Source organism: Megascapheus bottae, chromosome 30 (assembly GCF_031878675.1).
Source record: "Megascapheus bottae isolate mThoBot1 chromosome 30, mThoBot2.hap1, whole genome shotgun sequence".
NCBI classification, from domain to species: domain Eukaryota; kingdom Metazoa; phylum Chordata; class Mammalia; order Rodentia; family Geomyidae; genus Megascapheus; species Megascapheus bottae.
In genome coordinates, this window is record NC_143538.1 from 5,185,768 (window position 1) to 5,206,049 (window position 20,282).

General features: G+C 46.4%; 1 protein-coding gene across 1 annotated transcript in view; it reads right to left on the reverse strand.

Annotated features, from left to right (window-relative positions):
- Positions 1–3,963: 3,963 nt before the first annotated feature.
- Positions 3,964–20,282, reverse strand: part of Herc2 (HECT and RLD domain containing E3 ubiquitin protein ligase 2) — a 122,917-nt gene continuing 106,598 nt past the window's right edge. Inside the window, exons 80-93 of the mRNA XM_090321759.1 lie at positions 18,107–18,284; positions 16,832–16,993; positions 16,222–16,313; positions 15,899–16,038; positions 14,305–14,492; positions 13,399–13,596; positions 11,249–11,332; positions 8,683–8,824; positions 8,344–8,538; positions 7,872–7,984; positions 7,092–7,282; positions 6,311–6,416; positions 5,876–6,088; positions 3,964–4,955 (exon numbers count right to left, since the gene is read on the reverse strand). Coding sequence (XP_090177885.1) covers positions 4,683–4,955; positions 5,876–6,088; positions 6,311–6,416; positions 7,092–7,282; positions 7,872–7,984; positions 8,344–8,538; positions 8,683–8,824; positions 11,249–11,332; positions 13,399–13,596; positions 14,305–14,492; positions 15,899–16,038; positions 16,222–16,313; positions 16,832–16,993; positions 18,107–18,284 — 2,275 coding nt within the window. The 3' untranslated portion in view covers positions 3,964–4,682. The remainder of the gene's footprint in view (positions 4,956–5,875; positions 6,089–6,310; positions 6,417–7,091; positions 7,283–7,871; positions 7,985–8,343; positions 8,539–8,682; positions 8,825–11,248; positions 11,333–13,398; positions 13,597–14,304; positions 14,493–15,898; positions 16,039–16,221; positions 16,314–16,831; positions 16,994–18,106; positions 18,285–20,282) is intronic.

Genomic DNA, 20,282 nt, shown 5'->3' on the forward strand with positions numbered 1-20,282 from the left:
ACTTTTACAGTCTCTACACTTCCAATCACCCTAGCACACCCCACTCCCAATCCTATTATGCTTAGTCCTGAGAGGCAGCCTTCTGGTAAAACTGGGCCCTGGAACAAAGCTAGACATCATGCTATGGACTCACCATTGAAACCAGAAACACTACTGGGTCCTGGAGGCTCATACCTGCAGCTCGGGAGGCTGAGTTCTGAAGACTGTGGATCAAAGCCAGCCTGGACAGGAAAGTCTATGAGACTCTTATCTTCTCCAATGAACCACCAGAAAATTGGAAGTGGTGCTGTGGTTCAAAGTAGCAGAGTGATAGCCTTGAGCCAAAGAGCTTAGGGTTAGAGCCCAGGTCCTGAATTCAAGCCCTATGCTTGACCAAGAAAAAAAAATATGAAAGAAAAGAAATCAGAAACACCAAGTATGGTAGCCAGAAGTGTGGGCTCATACCAATTACCCTAACTTACAGGATTTGCACATCTTTCCCTAGGAGACCTTCAAAAACACCAACACATACACATACACAGAAGCAAAGCAAAACAAAAAAAGCATTTAAACCTGTTCACACCTGTAATCCTAGCTACTCAGAAGGCTGAGATCTGAATATTGAGGTTCAAAACCAGGCAGGGTAGGAAAGTTCAGGAAACTCTTACCTCCAATGCACCACCAAAAAGCCAGAAGTATGGAGGTATAGCTAAAGAGGTAGAGTGCCAACCTTGAGCAAAAAAGCTAAATGACAGAGCCCAAGCTCTAAGTTCAAGACCCAATACAGACACAAGAACAAAATAAAATAACTGCTTAGCCGTGTGTGGTGATGCAGCCTTGTAATCCCAGTACTTATTAGGCTGAGGCAAAGAGAGAAGCAGAAAATGCTGCTCCAGAATGAGATTCTGTCTCCCTTAATACCAGCAATGACTCAGTCAATACATGATTGTTTAACCCCCTGCCTGCTTTCCAGAATAAAATGGCTCCTCTCCTCTCCCAACTAACAAAGCACTTGCATTTTACCTGAACACTTGCTGATCTTGCTCCACGAGTGAAGTCCAACATCCAAAATCAATGATTCTGAATGGTGAATGGTGGTGACTCTTTTGAGATTGGAGCTCAGCCAGTACTTGCAGCCCTGAGGGGTGGGACAGGCTGTTACTTCCAGTCCCCACTCACTCTGCTGGCCACACCCACATGCATCACCACAGATAGCCCCGCCTCCACTTGAGGGCCTCACCCCCCCACCTTACCCTCCTAGCGCAACTAATGTATTCAAATAATAGAGGGTAGTGGAATCGCTGTCCCAAAGGCTGGCTGCTAGAGAATGAAGAGAATCCTCCAGGCAGAAGTCAGTTTATTAGCAGGCTGGACTCTTCCAATGCCTGTCTAAGAGCTGGCTCCATAGGTTCAAGTTTTACATCATGGGAAGTGACCAAAGATGAATAGATAGCTGGAATCTGAGGATGATGGTTCAAAGTCAGCTCTGGCAGGAAAAGTTGGTGAGACTCTTTATCTCCAATACACTACTCAGAAAAAGTGGTACGTGGCTCAAGGGGTAGAGCACTAGTCTTGAGCAAAAGAAGCTCATGAACAGCATCCCGTCCATGTGTTCAAACCCCGGTACACACAAAAAGATTCATCCCTGTTTTCTGCCCTATTCTCAGCCTAACTGGACGAGTGTCCTAGTGACCAGAAAATCACCTTAGCGATATCATTGCTACAACAACAACAAGAACAGAAAAAATAAAAAGGACTAAGCTTATGTTAATACCAAAACAAAGGAGCTTTAGCAAGAAGGAAAACTGGAAAGAATCATAAGACCCCAGGCCACAGGGCAGAATTAAGCTCCAAGGAATCTCATACTCAAGTGCTAACTGGGTGGGTTCATCTTTGTGGAACAAGAGCTCTGGTCCCAGTTGTGTTGTGGCTGGATGTGAAAACCACTTGGTATGGGCAGTGAGATTCCAGGAAATTGCTAAGCCTTGGTTACCCAGGGGCCTCAAGGAATCCATCTGCTCTGCTGGCTGAATTCAGAGCCTTTCAAAAGGGATTTTCTGCAATGCACGTTGACGTGTCCAACAGGAACAGCATACCTTTATCTTCTCAAAATGAAAGGGTTTGTAAATCAAGACAGCGTACAGGGCAGGCAGTGCATAGAGGGAATGAATGCTCTATGCAGATTTCAAGCCTTCTAATTGAAGCCCTCACACAAGCCCTCTGCTAAGCTACAGGGTTTTTCTGTTTGTTTTATTTTAATACAACAAGCGGAATCAAACAGTACTTCTGAATCAAGTCTCCAGTTGGATCAGGGTCCACCCACTCCATCTACCCCTCTAGCATTGAGGCTTACTGAGTAGCTGACACATCAGCCTGATCTCAGGGCTGGGAGTGAGGTATGGAAAGCTAGTCTCAGCTTAGGGAGTTAGCAGTTGGGCTAAGAGCTCAGAAGGATGCATAGTTGGATAGACAGCATTCAGTACATATGAGGATAAACCCCAGAACCAGGCCAGGACTGTGCAGGCTGGAGCAGTCACAAGAAGGCTGACTTCAGGTCAGGGTGGGTAAGGAGTCAAAGATGGCATACCCAGCCTGGCTGGATCTTCAAGCACGTCCAGGCAGAGTACAGATAATCCAGCCCTCAGAGACAGTGTTGGAGAGCATCTATGCAGAGGAAAGCAGTTCTTGTCTGAAATTTTAAGGATGAACACTGATGGGAATCTTTGTTCTCATAACTCCATGTTACTTCCATGACCCATTAGCTACCCTCCCCTGGCAACCCCTCCTGGTTCTCAGTAAAACGACACCTATGAACTTATCTGAACATACAGGACTGTCAGCATCAGAATACCCCAATCATAAAACCCCAAAAGGACAGGACAAAGGCATTCCGAAGAATTTTATTTACCCTGGAATGTATAAAAACCTAAGCTCTCACCCCCCACTCCCTGCTCTGTTTTTCCCACCCTGCTTGGTGTTACATGGCACCCTCTGCAGTCATGATTAAAAGCCTGTTCTAGTCTGCTGGGGTCTCTGCCTTCTTTCTCTCCTCTCCTCTGTTTGGTCTTTCCTGACACTTATGACTCAGTTTCCTAACAAGCACTGGTCAGGCATGGCTGTGGATTGGATGTGATTGGTCTCTCAGGAGTTACTTAGGAGATGTGGCTGTGTTGGAGGTGGTGGTTCCTTTAAGACACAGAATTTAGTGCAAAGGCTCATGGGGTTGGGAGGGGGTGCAATGAAAAAATTCCTAGAATCAAAACAAAAACCATCAATCAGAACCATGTTCTTTTTATACCTGTATAGAAATGTCATGATAAAGGCCCTACTGTGTAGTTTAATATATTAATAAAAGGGATGGAGGGCGGGGGTGTAGCTCAGTGGCAAAGTGCTTGTCTAGCAAGTACAACATCCTAGGTTTGATCCTCAGTACCAAAAAAGGAAAGAAAAAAAAATAAAGTTAACCCAGGCAATGGAAACAGGATCCTCAACTATGCAAATGGTAGGGCTCAGAGAAAGCCAGAGGAGGGGAGTCTTAAGACCTGTAGGCACCTTGAGCTTGACCACAGCTGCCCCATATTTCTAATGATCATGCCGTTATCACTTGTTTGTTTTTGTTTTTTTTTCCTGGTCCTGGGGCTTGAACTCAGGGCCTGAGCGCTGTCCCTGGGCTTCTTTCGCTCAAGGCTAGCACTACCACTTGAAATACGGCTCCACTTTTTCTGAGTAGTTTATTGGAGATAAAGAGTCTCACGGACTTTTCTGCCCAGGCTGGCTTGGAACCACGATCCTCAGGTCTCAGCCTCCTGAGTAGCTAGGATTACAGGTGTGAGGCACTGGCGCCCAACCCTTAATATAGTTTTTATAAACAAAAGCCTGACACTAGAATTGCTTAACCACTGATGCATCAAAGACAAATTTGTGTTTTGGTTGTAGCAGATCTATGTGTGCCAGTGTAACTGGTTAAAAAAGCTCAGCCTATAGTTTTGTGACAGATGTTTTATTTATAGGGAATTAAAATTTCAGCATGTACATGACACAAACATATGTAGTGTACTTCCCATGATAGAAGTTACGATACTGTTCACAGAAAGGCCTTGCAGGAAATGACATAATGCAGATGCTAAAATGGTACAGCTGGGAAGGGATAACTCCATGGTCTTTTATTTGTTTATTTTTGTTTAAATAATCTCTGAATGCATTTGAGTAATACTGATCATTTAATGTTCAAAAAGCTTGTAATAAATTCAGAGTAAAATTAGTTGAAATATTAATATGATTTAATTGGTACACAGTATTTTCAATATACAATCAAGATGATACACAACACGTGAAGGAAAAGAAAAATAAAGGAAAAAAAATTGATTGCACCCACATGTTCAAAGGCTCTGTTTTGGGGAAGCTGCGGTTGGGAATTTATATAACATTTACACACTGTAGTAAACACAGAGTCCTACATGTACTGCAGCATTAGGGGTAGGACGTCAAGTGTCTATGTGGCTTCGTCGGGTCACTCGTGTTCGGGCTGGTTTTCCTGGGGTCGCCCCACTCACTCTGATCACTGGTGGGTGGGCAGTCTCTCCGCCCACTTCCCACCTGCTTCAAAGGCTGCGATTTCTCAGACACACCAGACCGTTCTGCAAATCTAAAAGCTGCATTTCCGCCTGCTTTGCTCAACCTCTTCTTGCTGCCAGGTCTCTCGCTTAGTGTCCTGTCAGGTAGTCCTGTGTTGAGTCGGAAGCAAACGAATCGGCGTCCTCGTTGTCCGAGTCGTCGCTGCTGCCGTCAGCAGCCGGCTCGCCCGTGAGGGCTATGCGAGCATAATCGTCGGTGTCTATGGATTTGCAGAAGTGGATGGCATACTTGAGCTTCTCCTCGAGCACCTGTCTGCAGGAGTACCGGGGGAGCTTCAGCAAGAAGAAACATGTGTAGGATTCAGGAAGGAAGTGATCGGGAGGGTTGTATTTATCCAGCACCTGTTGAGAGGGAAGGAGAGACTATGTTGAGGAATAGAGGAAACTTGGATCCTGTTTCATTATGTGTACTATATTCCACAACAACAACAAAATCACATAATTGAAGAATAATAAAAGATCATAGTTCCTGGGACTTCTAGTAAAAACTACCAACTAGTTATGGGAATAACTAAATTCTGTTCATCCATACCAATGGGATGGCATCCCTATTTGGTTGTCTCAGTGGGGCAGGAGGGGCCTGGGACACAGGACACAGGACACAGGACACAGGACACAGTCCTCCCCCACCCTTGGAAGCTCGCTGTAAGTCCAACAGTCTTCTTTCAGCCAGTACAGACTGAGAGACGAGGAAGCAGTAAGAACGAGGGACAAAACCTAGGACTTACTTTTTAAGAAAACCTATATGCATTCTCCAGGATGTCCCTGAAAGATCAATCTTTTTCACGATGGCTGGATTTGAGGGTCAGGTTGTGCTAGGGAGAGACGCCCCCCCACCTTCATCTGGGGTGACCAGGAGGTTGTTTCTCACCACTGGACCTCTAAGTTACAGCCCCAATCAAAATCTTCTCCTTCTCAGCCTGATGAATGGTTCCATGGTTCTCAGTCAGCAAACCATTACTGAAGTCATGGACCTGACTCAACCAGAGAATCATACAGAAGTTTTCCATGGTATGTGTTTCAAACCTAGACTGTGCTGACATAATAGCAGTAGGTGTTGATAACGGCCAGATACGTGAGATTAAAAAAAAATAAAAAGCCATGTTACCCGAGATGTAGGATCACATCTGAGAAGCTGGGTGTTCTCTTTTCATTTCCATAAAGACCAAGTTTGTTGTCTCAATCTGCTGCACGTGTGTGTGCGAGGGCCATGTCACCTCACCTGATGCTAGCCAGATGTTTGTTTCCTTGGTGAGCCTTACCTGAATGACAAAGTCTCTGCCCCGGAAGTCAGCAATGGTTCTGGGCAACCTGGTCCGGCCCCACACAAAGCGGAGGAAGAGCGAGCGCTCTGTGTTGGAGAAAGACTCCATCACCTCCCAGAACCACTGGATCAGGGATGCGGAGGGCTCGACTCCTTTGTAGGTGGCCACTGACTTTAGAAGATGCAGCGGGATGTCTGGGCTGCCACAGACCTGTGGGGAGATCACTGTGACTGGAAATCCTGGGCTCCAGGTGGACAGAAGTGCAGCCCTCCATAGGGGCCTCATGCGGAGGTGAAGAGGGCACTCAGCACCCTGAGTGCTGCATTCAGCACGCTCGGGTCTGCCTGAGATTTCCACGTGCAGGATTTTAAGGAAGAAATTAACTAGGGACAAGGCGGTCACTAGGCAAAAGGCCCTTCCACGGTGGCATACCATCGTCTCCAGTTCGTATCCGGTGAAGAGAGAGAGGAGGGGCACGGGCACCACTCGGGCCATCCCTTCCCGAACAGCAGCCGCCTGCTCATCAAATTCACGCAGCCTGGAAGAAAACAACTGACTTTAGACTTCTCTCTTCGGTGGTGTTGATTTTTAAAGTCTGCTAAGACGTTACCATCCAAGCAGGGCCACCACAAGCTGCCAGCTGGGAATGGCGGAGAGGGGAAATGAATCCATGTTGTTTATGGAGAGCTTTGCACAATACTGAGCTCACCTAAACTGGCATCCAAAGTATTACTGTAATGACTCACTCCAGCTATTCCGCATATACCAAGACTCAATTGTCAACAATGGTAGCAAACCCAGGTAGGAGCCAGCATCAGACACTGCAGGATCAAAGGTGAATGGCCTAGCCCGGACCTAGGGCACAAATCTGCATAAATCCAGGGCCGATGCTGTGCTTACAGCTTTTGTAACTGCAGTGGTGGCTCTGGAGCAGACACAACACTCGAGAGGACCACCTGAGTGAGCTGCTGTGCTCAAGGTGCATGCTCCTGCTGGATGTTGCTTTGCCTCAGCCCCAGCCAGCACCCTAAGGAGACCCATCTCCTAAATATCCCCTATTCTAGTGAGACCCAGACATTTCATGTGCAAGAAACACCCAGACATCTGGTCACAAAATAAGCTTCATGACCACAGATAGACCATGACTGGATCTAGAACCAGTAGCATTTTGCCTTATGGAACTCTTCTGAAGGCAAAGTATATGAGCACAGACCTGTAATTGATTGCCAGCCGGACATACTCAGCACGGTTGTCCAGGGTGATGTGCGTGTGCTTGGAGCTGAGCTGGATGTCCTGGCCGCTGGCGCTGGGAACGGTGAAAGGCAGGCTCATGGCCTCGAACTCCTCAGAGGTGGCTTCGTTGTCTCGGATATACATGAGCCCGGGAATAAAATCTTTGTCGACCTGTTAAGAAGGAAAGGAGTCCAGGGTTGCTGCCGAGTTGGGTTGCTCCTGACTCACAGACCCCAGTCCACTCTCAGCACGCTTCCTCATGGGGTCTGCCTCCCCAGAACGCAAGTGGGTCCCACGGGCCACAACATCAAAGACGGCTACGCAACACAGCAGTTCACCCAAGGAGCTGAAGAAACAACGGAAGGGAACAGAAGCTCTTCGCCTTAACTGCTGAGTAACATCTGTAACTGGTGAGTGATGGATGTCGCCCTAGCCAGTGAAGGGGATGAAAAGACAGGGTGGGCACAGGGAGGGCCAGGCCCCTCTCTGTGAGCCCAAGGCTGTGCCTGGCTTCCCCCACGAGCTCGGCCCTGCACAGGAAGGCCAGTGAGCCTCCGTATTCTATAAGAATGCCACCAAGTGGACTGGTGTCAAGTTCTAGAGACAAACTAGAGAGACCTCTCTCCATGCCTGGCAGGTAATCAGAGGTTAACAGCCCAGTGCACCAGGGAGTGGGAGTCAGGGCAGAACCCCAGGACAGGCTGTGCCTCGTAACGCCTACCCTCCCCCCTTCCCCACCCCGACAGTCCAGGTGAGTCACCTCACTGAGGTCTGCGATGGTGAGACTCATCCCAGCCAGCTGCTTCCACACAGGCTCAGCGAGGTTGAGGCTCAGGGGACTTCCGGTTCGGATGGCAATGCCCAGTAATACTCCTGATCATTCCAAACACAGGGACAGAGGGGCTTAAGACAGACGGTAAAGCCAGCATTACCCAAACTCTCAGATCTAGATCTGTCACAGAAAATCTGTGAGACTTTTATCTCTAATGAACCACCAGAAAACCAGAAGTGGCTCAAAGTGGTAGAGGACTAGCCTTGAACAAAGGAGCTTAGGAAATGCCAGGCCCTGAGTTAAAAAAAAAAAGTTAAATTAATTTCATTGGTAAAGGGCTCATCAGATAACAATAGGTACTTATAGCATCTATTGCTATAAGCAAAGAGCAGAGACTAAACTAACTTTTGAGGGAGGTGGAAGCTGCTAGTGCAGTGTCAGTCAACGTGAGAAGACCCACCCAGGAAGCGGAACATGCTGCAGTGCACGGGGGCCCTGGCGGCCGGGTTTAGCAGGTAGCAGTCTCGATTGGCTCCGGACTCGTCCCTTCCGTTAGGCGTCACGATCAGCAGCGGAGTGAGTCCGTTCTGCAGCTCCTCACAGATCTCCGCGATGGACTCGCTGTAGCCACCTCCGCAGTCATCCACGGATTCACCTGTGGGAGCGGACAGTGAGCCCCTCCCTGCCTTCCCTCGCCTGGCAGCAAGGCACGCTGGCTCCCTGGCACTTGTGGCTCCTGTGTCTCCCCACCCACCGGCTCCCGGGAGCCACACTTCTCTAGCGTGGGGCCAGCTCTCACCTACAAACTTGACTTTCCACACGCGGTGAGGGAGGAGGAGGCTGTCAGGACTGAAGGAGGTCATCTTTGCACACATCTGCCCGAAGACAGACTTGGTACCATCGGGGCCGGCTAAGCCGCCTTTGCTCCTGGAGCGCTTCACCTAGACAGGAGAAAGGACAAAAGGCCATGAGACAGAGGTGGCAGTACAGGGCACACTCTGTACATCACAGCGGGCCCAGGACTGGTGACAGCTGAATAAACACATCTGCACATGGTCACGTGCCTCGTGACCCCTGGTCATGTGGGGTGGGGGAAGCCGGGTTGCATGGATATGGACCTTCTTGTTTTATAACCCAAGTGGCTTTATCATCATCACTGCCACTTACTTCTCCACTGTATCATCATAAACTCCAGGCAACAAGATGTCAGGACTCCCCAAACCTGTCCACCCGGAGGACCAGACACCAGCAAACCTCCTGCAGTTTCTAGCCCAGACTGTGCTTTAGATGTACTTAGGAACCAGCCTCAAGGTGATGATGACAACATCAACAGTTGAAAAAGAAAATAATGCTAGGCCTGTATTTTAGGGTGGGGATGTAGCAGTGAGAGCTCATCTTAGTATATGTGAAAGGCCATGGGTTCAAATCCCCAGCAGATTTAGGCTGAGTCTTCCAGCAAAGTGCTTTCCATCTGTAGGTGAGGCGAGTTCTAGGCTGAACTTAAACAGAGCAAATTCTCCTTAGAATGAAGACAAAAAAAGAAAAAGAAGCCAGGCACCAATGGCTCAAGTCTGCAATCCCACTGACTTGGGAGGTGGAGATCAGGAGGGCCACAGCTGTACCACAGCAGCCCAGATGTGAAGTCCACACTGGGCTGAGCAGAGATTCCCTGCCTTACTACTACTACTTCTTCTTCATGGCATGGGACACTTACGTAATATACAGCTAGGGATATAAAGACAAATAGGAACAGGAAGCAAGTTCTTTTTCTTTTTGTTAAATCTACAACGAGACAAAGCCAGCAGCAGTGTGGTTATCCTGAAACTCCAGGCTCTCGGCAGCCAGGCCTCAGCAGTGCCCTCCAGGCCTGGAGGCTTAAGTGAGAGCCCCGACTCGGAGGAGCCTGCGTGTCTTTGTAAGGCAGGTATCCGGTCCAGTAACGCTCAGCCACTGTGCATTTCTTAACTTAGGAACTTCATCATGTACACCCTGAGGATGCAGAGCGAAATAAAAGCTTTTTTTTTTTTTTGGAATGAATCTACTTAAACAGCCCATTTATTTGTGGAATTGGCTGACCAACTTACAGCCTGGAATGAAGATGCTCTGACGTTCATTGGTGGAAAAAGCAGTTCCACCCATGTGGTCACATGTGCTGTCCAACAAAGGATGAAAGTTTGATGTCTTGATTCAAAATGCCCCCAAGTACAATTCCTAAAAAACCTCTAGTCATGTCCTCAACATCAGGGCAAAAATCATGTGTTAATACAAAGGTTCGGGAACAAAGGATTTGTTCTTCATGGCTATTTCCGATTCAAGAGGCATCTGAGCGGCAAAGCCAATTGCACTCGTGTATTAAAGGTCAAGTGTCACACATTATCATAATCACTGGCCAGGACTTCTCTTTATCTTTCATTAAATTCTTAAGATGGTTAAGTGTTTGTGGACTTGGCGGAGCATATTAGACATTCTGGTGTACGAGGTTAGAAAACCTGTACCAGAGATCGTACAGGCTGGCAGAAATGCCAACTGTCACAGCCTATTGTCTGAATGTAGGCTAAAGTAGCAACTTCATACACACCAGTCTGGAAGATGTGGGTACAGCCTTCCAACCTTCACCACAGTAATGATGTAGAAGATGAGTGGGCTTCATTCACAGGAAAAGAGCAGCAGAGTTACAAAATAGAATGCTTCAGCTTTCCTTGTAACACTAGAGAGGACACAGTGTTTATCTCTATGTGCTGTACTTATAGGGAGGGACAGCTCAGTCATCTAGATATGAGTCTGGACAGGTGGTTTACTATCCACTAACCCTCTTTCGTCCTGCTTCTTCCCTCAAATGTTGGCCTGGCTTGCCAGACCACTTTTTATTTTTTCCATTTTTGCTTCTCTGTTTTTTCGGGGGGGGAGGTATCTGGAATCAAGTCTTCTTACTTTAATTATGAAGAACAAACACTTAGCTGGGCATCTGCCGATCACACACTTGTATAATCCTGGCTACTCAGAAGGCTGAGATCTAAACATGGAGGTTCAAAGCCAGGAAAGTTCATGAGACTCTTGCATCCAACAAATTACTCAAAAAATCTGGAGTGGTGCTATGGCCCAGGTGGTAAAGCACTAGATTTGAGCAAAAAGCAGCTCACGGACTGTGGCTACACTTTCAAGTCCAAGCTCTAAGACTGGCAAAAAGAAAAAATAAAAAGCAAAAGCAAAACACTTAAATGTCGCCTGAATTCCTTCTCATCAAAAAACTTCGCACACAGAAAGCATCAAACACAGGATGGTGGGTGCCTGCTCTTCACGTGCGTGCTCATAAAAGCCCGCTACAAGCATGTTTCCATGCTGAGTGGGTGACTCCCGCGTGTTACCTGGATACGGTTCAGCTCCACAACAGGACCGTGCTGACGATCTCGCACCATGGTGGCTTGCACTACTTTTCGGAAGGCTGCCTCCTAAACAACATCAGACAAAATTTAGAATCTCAAGCAGCAAGCATCGGGCATGGAGAGATGACGTCGTTATGGTTGAACAGTCTCTGTTCCCGAAAGTCAGACTTCTCGAAACAGAAAACTGAATTCTCCTTGTTTGGACTGCAGGGTACCAGGGGTGCAGCCTGGCTGGATGAAAAGGCGGGGCTTTTTAAAAGAGCAAGGCATACACAGAGCATCGAGGAGGGGGCGTGGCCAGCACCTGCTCCAATTTTGGTGTTGAAAGCGGCCGCTTTCCTGCAGATACCCAAGTCTAGAAGCAGCAGGGTCTGTGGTAAAAAGACTTGTGAGACGCAGTATCAAGGGCACAACAGCATGGGTGAGGACAGCAGTGGGCACACCAGCAAGAACACCAGCAGGGTAGGGACTCTGTGGTTGTGGGCAATCAGAACCCACTCAGAGTATCGGGAGCAGGGCTCACCTCTGCACCCTTCGGGGACCCAGGAAGCAAGAGTGAAAGGCAAACTATAAGCAGAGGCTCTTGGCAGCAGCTCAGACACCTTCTGCCCTGAGGCCTGGCCAAAAAGAACTAGCTATAGTGCAAAGGAGTTTTAACACTTGGGACCAACCAGAGGCCCTGCTCTGGCAGCCATGGGGTTAGGGCTCGGTTCTGATTCAGGGAACCTCTAGCTGTCAGGGGCCCAGGGTCAACTACTCCTGTCTCTCAATGTCCACTGTGACTGCCTAGGTATCACTGCCTGAAAATACCCAAACACCCACTGAGGGCCTGGAACTGAAGGGGCTTCCTATCTACTCACAATTTCTATGTAGTTCTATCTGGGTAGGTTGAACTATGGTGATATCTGAACCTCTTTCTAGATCATCTTGTCAAGCTGCTTACCCACCAGAAATTCAACAGCTTCTAGTACAGGACTTCTCTTTCTTCTTTTTCTCTGGCAGGACTAGGATTTGAACTCAGGATCTCATGTTTACTACACAGGCACTCTACCACTTGAGTCATGCCCCTAATATTTTTGCATCAGTTATTTTTTCAAACAGGGTCTTGTACTTATGCCCCGGTTGCCTATAATTCTGCCTTCACTCCCGGCACAGCTGGCATGACAAATGTGCGTCACTGTATTTAGTGTTCATAGGTGGATATAAGGTTCTTAGGAACTTTTTACCTAGTTGGCCCTGAATCATCCTTTTTCTAATCCTTCCCTCTGGAGTAACTAAGATTTGAGCCACCATGCCCATATTAGCAGATGTTTAATTTCTTATTCAGACCATTTGATTTCTAAAGGAACTCTAAATGACTAAAAATGTCTATGGGTTAAAACCAATCTGGTTAATTTCAGAACTCTCATTCTTAATGCTACTCCTACCCTGGTGAAATGACCTGCAGAGCTTAGGTATGGTGACCCATACCTCTACTTCCAGTTCTCTGGGAGGCGGAAATCTAGAGGATAGCTGTTTGAAGCCAGGCCACGGAGAAAGGTAGTAAAACCCCATGTCGCTAGATAAGCTATGTGGCTGGGCTTAATGACAGGGACTTATGATCCTCGCTACAAAAACCAGGCAGAAACACAAGACCCCACCTCCAAAATAGAGCAAAAGAGTTAAAGTAGTAGAATGCCTTCCTGGTATTGTGAGGCTGAATCCATACCACTATCAGGAAAAAAAAAAAATCATTTCACAAGTAATCTCTACTAGCCACCGAGTTTCTAAGCTACCTCAAACAACCCTTAGCTCCCTCTGCTGGACAATTTTGGGAGAAGTTAATAATTTTTCCTTGCCATATGAATGAGAATTTGCCCTAAAAACTCATGGCCAGGCAGGCTAAGAACCACTCTGTGAACAAAGGCTCAGCTTTATGGATCGCATGTAGCCCTATCTATTATTTTAGATCACTACATACTATTAAGTTTTAAGACAAACGCCAAATGGGAAGATATTTTTGTCTAGTTTTTCACTGATATATTTTAAGTACACATAGCTGCAAGACTTGAATTGTAGATTCTACATTCCTGGTGCAGGGATTTTTGTGGAGTTACATTCATCACCCATGCCCCAGATCTCTGCAAAAGTACCTTTCCCTGAGATATCAGGATCCCTCGGAGGGTGTCAAAACCAACAGAGGGCCCAAGTCCAGTTTCATCAAGAGAGCCCTCCAGGTCAAACATGGGGATGCAGGGGCAGAAGAGCTCGGAGATGTGGTGGAGAAGCAGCAGCCGGTTCCTCAGGGACATCATGGGGATCTCCTGCAGGTGGTTGTACTCCATGGGCACCTGAAACATTCGGATGGCCGAGTCAGTCCAGGTAGCAAAGCCATAGTTTCTAAATGGACTTGGTCTTGTCGCTTGTGTGGCTTGAACCCAGGGCCTGGGTGCTGTCCCTGAGCTCTGTCTGCTCAAGGGCAACAGTTCCACTTTCACTTAACCACTTGGAGTCTCGTGGACTTTCCTGCCCAGGCTGGTTTTGAGCTGTGATCTTCAGATCTCAGCCTCCTGACTAGCTAGTAATATAGGCATGAGCGACCAGCACCCGGCTCTCAATGAATTTTGAAAAAAAATATTTTTAAAAACAGAAGCATTAGGATTTTTGAGTTGCAAAACCTCACTGTGTTGCTTTTAGAATAAGGTTCTAAATAGTTTGAGACAAATAATGAAAACTAAGGAGAATGTTAAAAATATCAGTCCACATACAAACACAGGTTTGGTTGGCTGGCATGGATATTAAGATTTTTTTCCTCTGGGGTTGAGGCTAGAACTGAGGGGTTTATACATGCTAGACAAACATTCTACTTCTGAGCTATACCTTCAGTTCAGCATTAAGGCTCTCCAAGCAGTTTTAAGAAGACAAATGGAATTATTTTTAATGAAACACCTCTGTAACTACATAACAGATAAGGCCATGTGTGGCTGCATACTCATGATTAAATACATAGACATGGGTGTCCCTCTCCCAGGCTACTCACCATCTTGATCAGTACTGACCTGTGCAGGAAGCTTGCCCGCGCTGGCTGGCTTGCTGGTTGACCAGGCAAGGGTATGTGCTGAGCCACAGGCCACACGGTTGACCTTCTTACCCTGAAGGGCGGCAACCAATCGAGGCCTCTGGATGGCGTTTGTGGTTCCATCTCCTAGCTGTCCCTCGTCATTGTCACCCCATGTATAAACTTCACCTAAGCAAAGGGAATTGGGAGTAAAAACATACATATCAAGGTGGTGAATGCTTTCCTCTCACAGTGGCCATGCTCACTATCCTTCCCTGTGTTTAGCTCTGTGAAGAGCAACTTTCTGTGTGGCCCAGAAGTGAACACAGACTAATTACACATCCCAAAAGCTGACTCTCCATCCACAGCCCCCGTGGGGTCATCGTATCTTTTCTAGTGAGAGGCATAGACCCAAACTTAAATATCCAGCAGTAGTTCATAGGACTAGACATGGAACCCAGCAGCTTTCAATCAGGATAAGTACCTATGAATCAGATGGAAATATCCCTAACAAACCCATCAGCTATGACATGGTACATAGGAGGAATTTTTTTCTTTTTTTTTTTTTTTTGTTGGTTGTGAGGCTTGAACTCTGGGCCTGGGCACTGTTCCTGAGCTGTTCAGTTCAAGGCTAGTGCTCTACCACTTGAGCCACAGTGCCACTTCTAGTTTTCTGGTGGTTAATTGAAGATAAAAGTCTCATGGACTTTAGTGTCTGGACTGGCTTTGAACTGTGATCCTCAGATCTCAGCCTCCTCAGTAGATAGGATTATAGGAGTGGGCCATCTGTGCCCAGGAAATCACTTATGGGAAAGTATCCAGGCTGAGAGTGATGAAGCTAAAAGGTGGCTCAGTGCAACTACAGGTGATGTGAACACTCACACAGGGGAGATTACAAAGGGGATGATGGATACTGGGTACACAGTGAAGAACAGTCCAACCACGATAGGAGGGATAGTGAGACCCAGGTTTCTCAACAAGAGAAATGACTTCTAAGTGTGGGAAAAGAGAAAAATCAGAATGAGCTCCACAGTAATAAACCAGAACTAAGGGTACGGGTGTGAAATCATGGTTTTCAACATACATATACAGACAGAGAAATAAAAAAAAAAGTAAATCTGAGTGAGTATTGTTTAGATGTATAGTCTCTGTTGACCAATGTTTAGGGAATAGAGACACTCTAACTGCAATGAGTACACATTTTACCCACACCTTCTGAATTCCATTTCTCCTCTGAGGACGCTGGGTACTCTTGGGAGAATGTTCAGTTCTAGGCTTGGGGCACGGAAAGTATGAAGCTGGATTGTCTTGTGCTAGAGGAAGCACGCAATCACGACATAAAGCCAAACAGTAAATAATCCGAGGAGCCAAATAACTAGATACTTGTATAAATCTAACACACAGGCTAATGATGAAAATACAATATATTGTTTAGTTCAGAATTTGTTCCCATGAGGACATCTTGCTCAGAAGCCCAACAGATGGCCCTGCAGAATATCACCCAAGCCCCTGGTCCTGCAGTGCTAACTGGAGAAACCTTATCACGTGCGCGGGCCTTGCTTGGTCTGGTCTGCAATGTCAGGCGTCCCACCTACCATCCTCCGTGCAGCACACGCAGTGCAGGGATCCAGTGGCAATGGCAATGACTTTCTTTCCCTGTAGCCCTTGGACCTGCCGGGGTCTCCGCACGTGGTCGTCAGATCCGTGGCCCAGCCTGTGATAGTCACCTTTGCCCCTGTACACAAGAGAAGGATGGGATGTACCAGGCCAAGGTCATCTCATTTCTATCCTTCCACCCTCCTGGTGCCAGCTTTCTACTGCAGGATGTGAATCACAGCCTTCCCTAACAGTCACACTCCAGTCAGTGAGAAGGCAGGGCACTCTGGTTTAGGTGAGATTAAAACAGAATCTTGCATACCATGTATAAACAGCTCCGGATTTAGTTAGGGCAACAGAAAACTGAGATCCACATTCCACTTTAACTACTCCAAGGCCAGTGAGGGAATCAATCTGGAAACGGGGAGGAGGGGAGGAAAGTTCAATTAGAGTCCATCAAAATCACTGATGGTGGTGGCCATTTTGAGACAGAATCGAATCTACTAAGCATTCTGCAAATCCATACTTGTGTAAAGTATTTCGGACAACTTCAAAAACCACCTTCTACTTAACCAAAGGGCTCCCAGGAAGCAAGCTCCCAAGGAAGTAGCATCTGATACAGCCCCGTTGACTTGGCACCACGTGGCCTCTGCTTTTGACTTCTCACAGAATCGGTCCTTTCAGCAAGCTCTAGCCTATGTGGTATCTACCCCACTAATGCAAGCTGAAGTGAGGGGAATTATGAACTATCTTGCTGCTCCAATTTGCCTATAAACTATCTTCAGAGCCATGCTTGGATTACATCCACCCCCCATAGGCTTACAAAGAGTGCTTTCTTTCTTAATTTGCTCCATTTCCTGTAAGGAGGTAAACACGAGGCTACACTGTTCCAGAGAAGCACCAAGAGCACAGCACTCAGGACAGTTAAGTACCTTCATGGGTACTTTGCAGCCGTCGCTGCCTCCTCTACCGAGCTTGCCATAATCCCCGTCTCCCCAGGACCAGACGGTGTCATCATCGGTGAGGCAGAGGGTCTGGGCATCACCACTGCCACAGGCAATGTCTACCACGCGGTGGCCCTGAAGTACTTCCACCTTCAGAAAAAGGGGACACGGAGGTTAGCTGACCATACATAATCAAAGGATTATTACAATGCCACTGTTTTTGTCTTGTTTTGGGTCAAACTTAGGGTCTGGTTGCTATGGCTGAGTTTTTTCACTCAAGGCTAGTAGTCCACTACTTTGAGCCATAGCATTGCTTCCGGTTTCCTGGTGGTTCTGTGGAGATATTGGGTCTCCTGGACTTTCTTGCCAGAGCTGGCTTTGAACCATGATCCTCAGATCTCAGCCTCCTGGGTAGTTAGGATTACAGGCATGGCCCATTGGCATCTGGCTCCATCATTTGTTTTTTTATATGAGTGTTTGAAGCTTTTACCAAGAATGAGCAATTCTAAAAATCCTATACAACTAAACAGCAAACAAGTGGCCTCTTCTAAACGATTCCGTGTGCTCACTTTATTCATGGACTTATGTGGTCTCAATATGTAACTAAATCCAAAAGCAAAACTTTTCATTCCTGCACACACTTGACCCAGGTCAGCTGAAACAGCTCTCACACCCACACTATTGTTAGTTTTGCTCACATCAACTGTGTGCTCTCTGGAGTATTTTCCTGCCCTTAATTTTGGGAGGATATTCTGCCACAAAGCAAAGAGAAAGTTGCTGTGTTCACTGACGTGACAAAGTAAAAAGTTTAGATTTGCTGAGAGGAAGGTAGCATGTGTTTGGTGGAAGCTGGGTGGTATCAGGGGAAGCCGGACATTGTACACATACTGAGTAGCCGTGGTTGCTTTCCTTCACAATCGTCTTAGAACGACCCATCCATGGATACCAAGGGCCTACTGTATGAATGTCAACTGTAAGAAATATTCTGATGAACCAATTCTATACCTCCATGCACTCACACACTTTTAGAAGGAATGCATATACCAATATAATTAAAAAAAATTCTATCAAAATGAAAAAAAAAGAAGAATCCAATGGTCTTCAGTCTTAAGATTAAGAGAAGATGAGAGGATGGGGAATAAATTTGGTATTTCAAAATGATAATGAGCATGGCGAAGTGTCCCCATCCCCACTGTAGCGTTAAGGTGTGAGCAGTGTGGTCTTCGGCTTGGGCCTGGGTCTTTGAATGTGGCACCTTCTCACCAGCTTTGGCTTTAACTGGTCCTCACTGTCACTGTGCCCCAGGCGGCCGTACCGGCCTTTGCCCCATGTGTAGAGGTCTCCAGCGGCTGTGACGCATGCGCTATGGGCTCCACCAGCAGCAACGTCAACCACTTCAATTCCTCTTAGAGACTCAATGACACGAGGGCGGTCACACGGACTATAAGAAAAGACACCAAAGGTAACTGAAACATACTTTTATTTCTGCATATTTTAAAACCTACTGAGTACTGTGTTTCGTTGCCATTTATTCAAGACGAACCTATCCACAAAATCAGGCTCAAACAAATAGTGAGGAAGGATCTGTCAAAACTGAGGTCAACATTTCCTAAACTCCTACTTATCTCTCTTTACACAGGATCTCTGACTGCCACAGTACGTGCTTCACACTCCTAAACCAGAGACTGAGGGGTGAATGGGTTGAGAATGAGTTTAATGTTTTTAAAGGTTACAAAAGAAATTATTTACAAATCAACCTGTATTTTCCATTTCCTTCTTTTCTCTTTTGTTTTGGCTCCTTTCACTCCATTAGATGAAGGAGTTTTATTAGGCCAAGTTGGAGTGGACTCCAAAGGTTGAATTATGCAAGTTGTGACAAGGCACAACAAGGAAATTCTCATTGTGAGGAAATCTTCTCGTAAGCTTTGTTGAGCCACAAGCACTTAGAAGCCATGGCTGAATGTCTTTAGTAGTCTAGTCTTTACTAGGAACCAGCATCTGTCCCTGGGCTGCTGCCCTGCCCTGTAGGTGAATATTCTCCATATTTTGAATGCTCAAATATAGCACCAAGTAGGCACATTTCTCTCTGTGCGTGTATGTTTGTGTGCATGTGTTAGTACGAGGCTTGAACTCAGAGCCTGGGCACTATCCTTAGCCTTTTTTGCTCAAGGCTGGAGCTCTATCACTTGAGCCTTCTAGCTTTTTGGTGATTAATTGGACGTGAGAGTCTTACACACTTTTCTGCCTGCTGGCTTTGAATCGTGATCCTCAGATCTCAGCCTTCTGAGCTAGGATGACAGATGTGAGCCACTGGTGCCTGGCCAATTTTGGTTTTGCTATGTCAAGAATTCCTCCCCCGCCCCCTACTCTTCTTCTTTTGATGGCACTGGAGTTGAAACTCAAGGTTAGGGTCTTGTACTTGCTAAGCAGGCATTACCTCTTGAGTCGGGCCCTCAGCCTTTTGTGCTTACTTTTTGAATAGGGACTTGTGTATACTCAGGACCTAGACTGTCGATCCACCTACTTATGCTTCCCGCATAGCTATGATGACAGGAATGCATCACAGCAGCCACCTGTTAACTGCAATGGGGTCTCAAGTTTGTGCCCAGGTGAGGCTGGAGTCAAGGTTCTCCCCACCCACCACTTCCAGCCAGGTAGTATTACAGGTATGGGACTCCAGTACCTGGCTTCTTATTCGTCTGCTTACTTTGGGCTGCAGTCATCCTGGCTCCAGAATCTTAAAGGTAGATAGATGGCTTGAGTTCATAGAATGGCTTAGGTTCATAGTTTTGAGCTCATTTTCTGCTTGCTTGCTTGCTTTTTTCCTTGCTTGCTTGCTTTCTTTCCTTCTTTTTTTCTTTTGCCAGTCCTGGGCTTGGGCTCAGGGCCTGAGCACTGTCCTTGGACTTTCTCAAGGCTAGTACTCTACCACTTGAGTCTCAGCACCATTTCCGGCTTTATTCTATGTATGTGGTACCGAGGAATCAAACCTGGGTCTTTGTGCATGCTACGCAAGCACTTTAACCACTAGGCCAAACTCCCAGCCCCTCACTTTCTGTTTTAACAACAGACTCAGCCCCTCTGTACATCACCTTTTACAATAACAATTTAAAAATGGTTTTGGTTTGAGTTTAAAAAAAAAAAGGTGTTTCATGCTGAAAGTTTCCTTTTAAATACTGCTTTTGCTAGATCTTATTTTGATATACTTTGATTTTCATTATGTTCAATATTATTTTTAATTTATTTTCTGATTATGTGTTTGTTCACTTGGTTATTTAGAAATGCTTTATTTGCTTTACAAATAAATCTTAGGGGAATTTTTTGAGATCTGTATTATTGATTTTAATCCAATTCCCTTATGTACAGAGAATATACTTTGTATAACTTCAATTCTCACATAGGAAAAGTAGACAATGAGGACAAATCTGAAGCCAGTTAA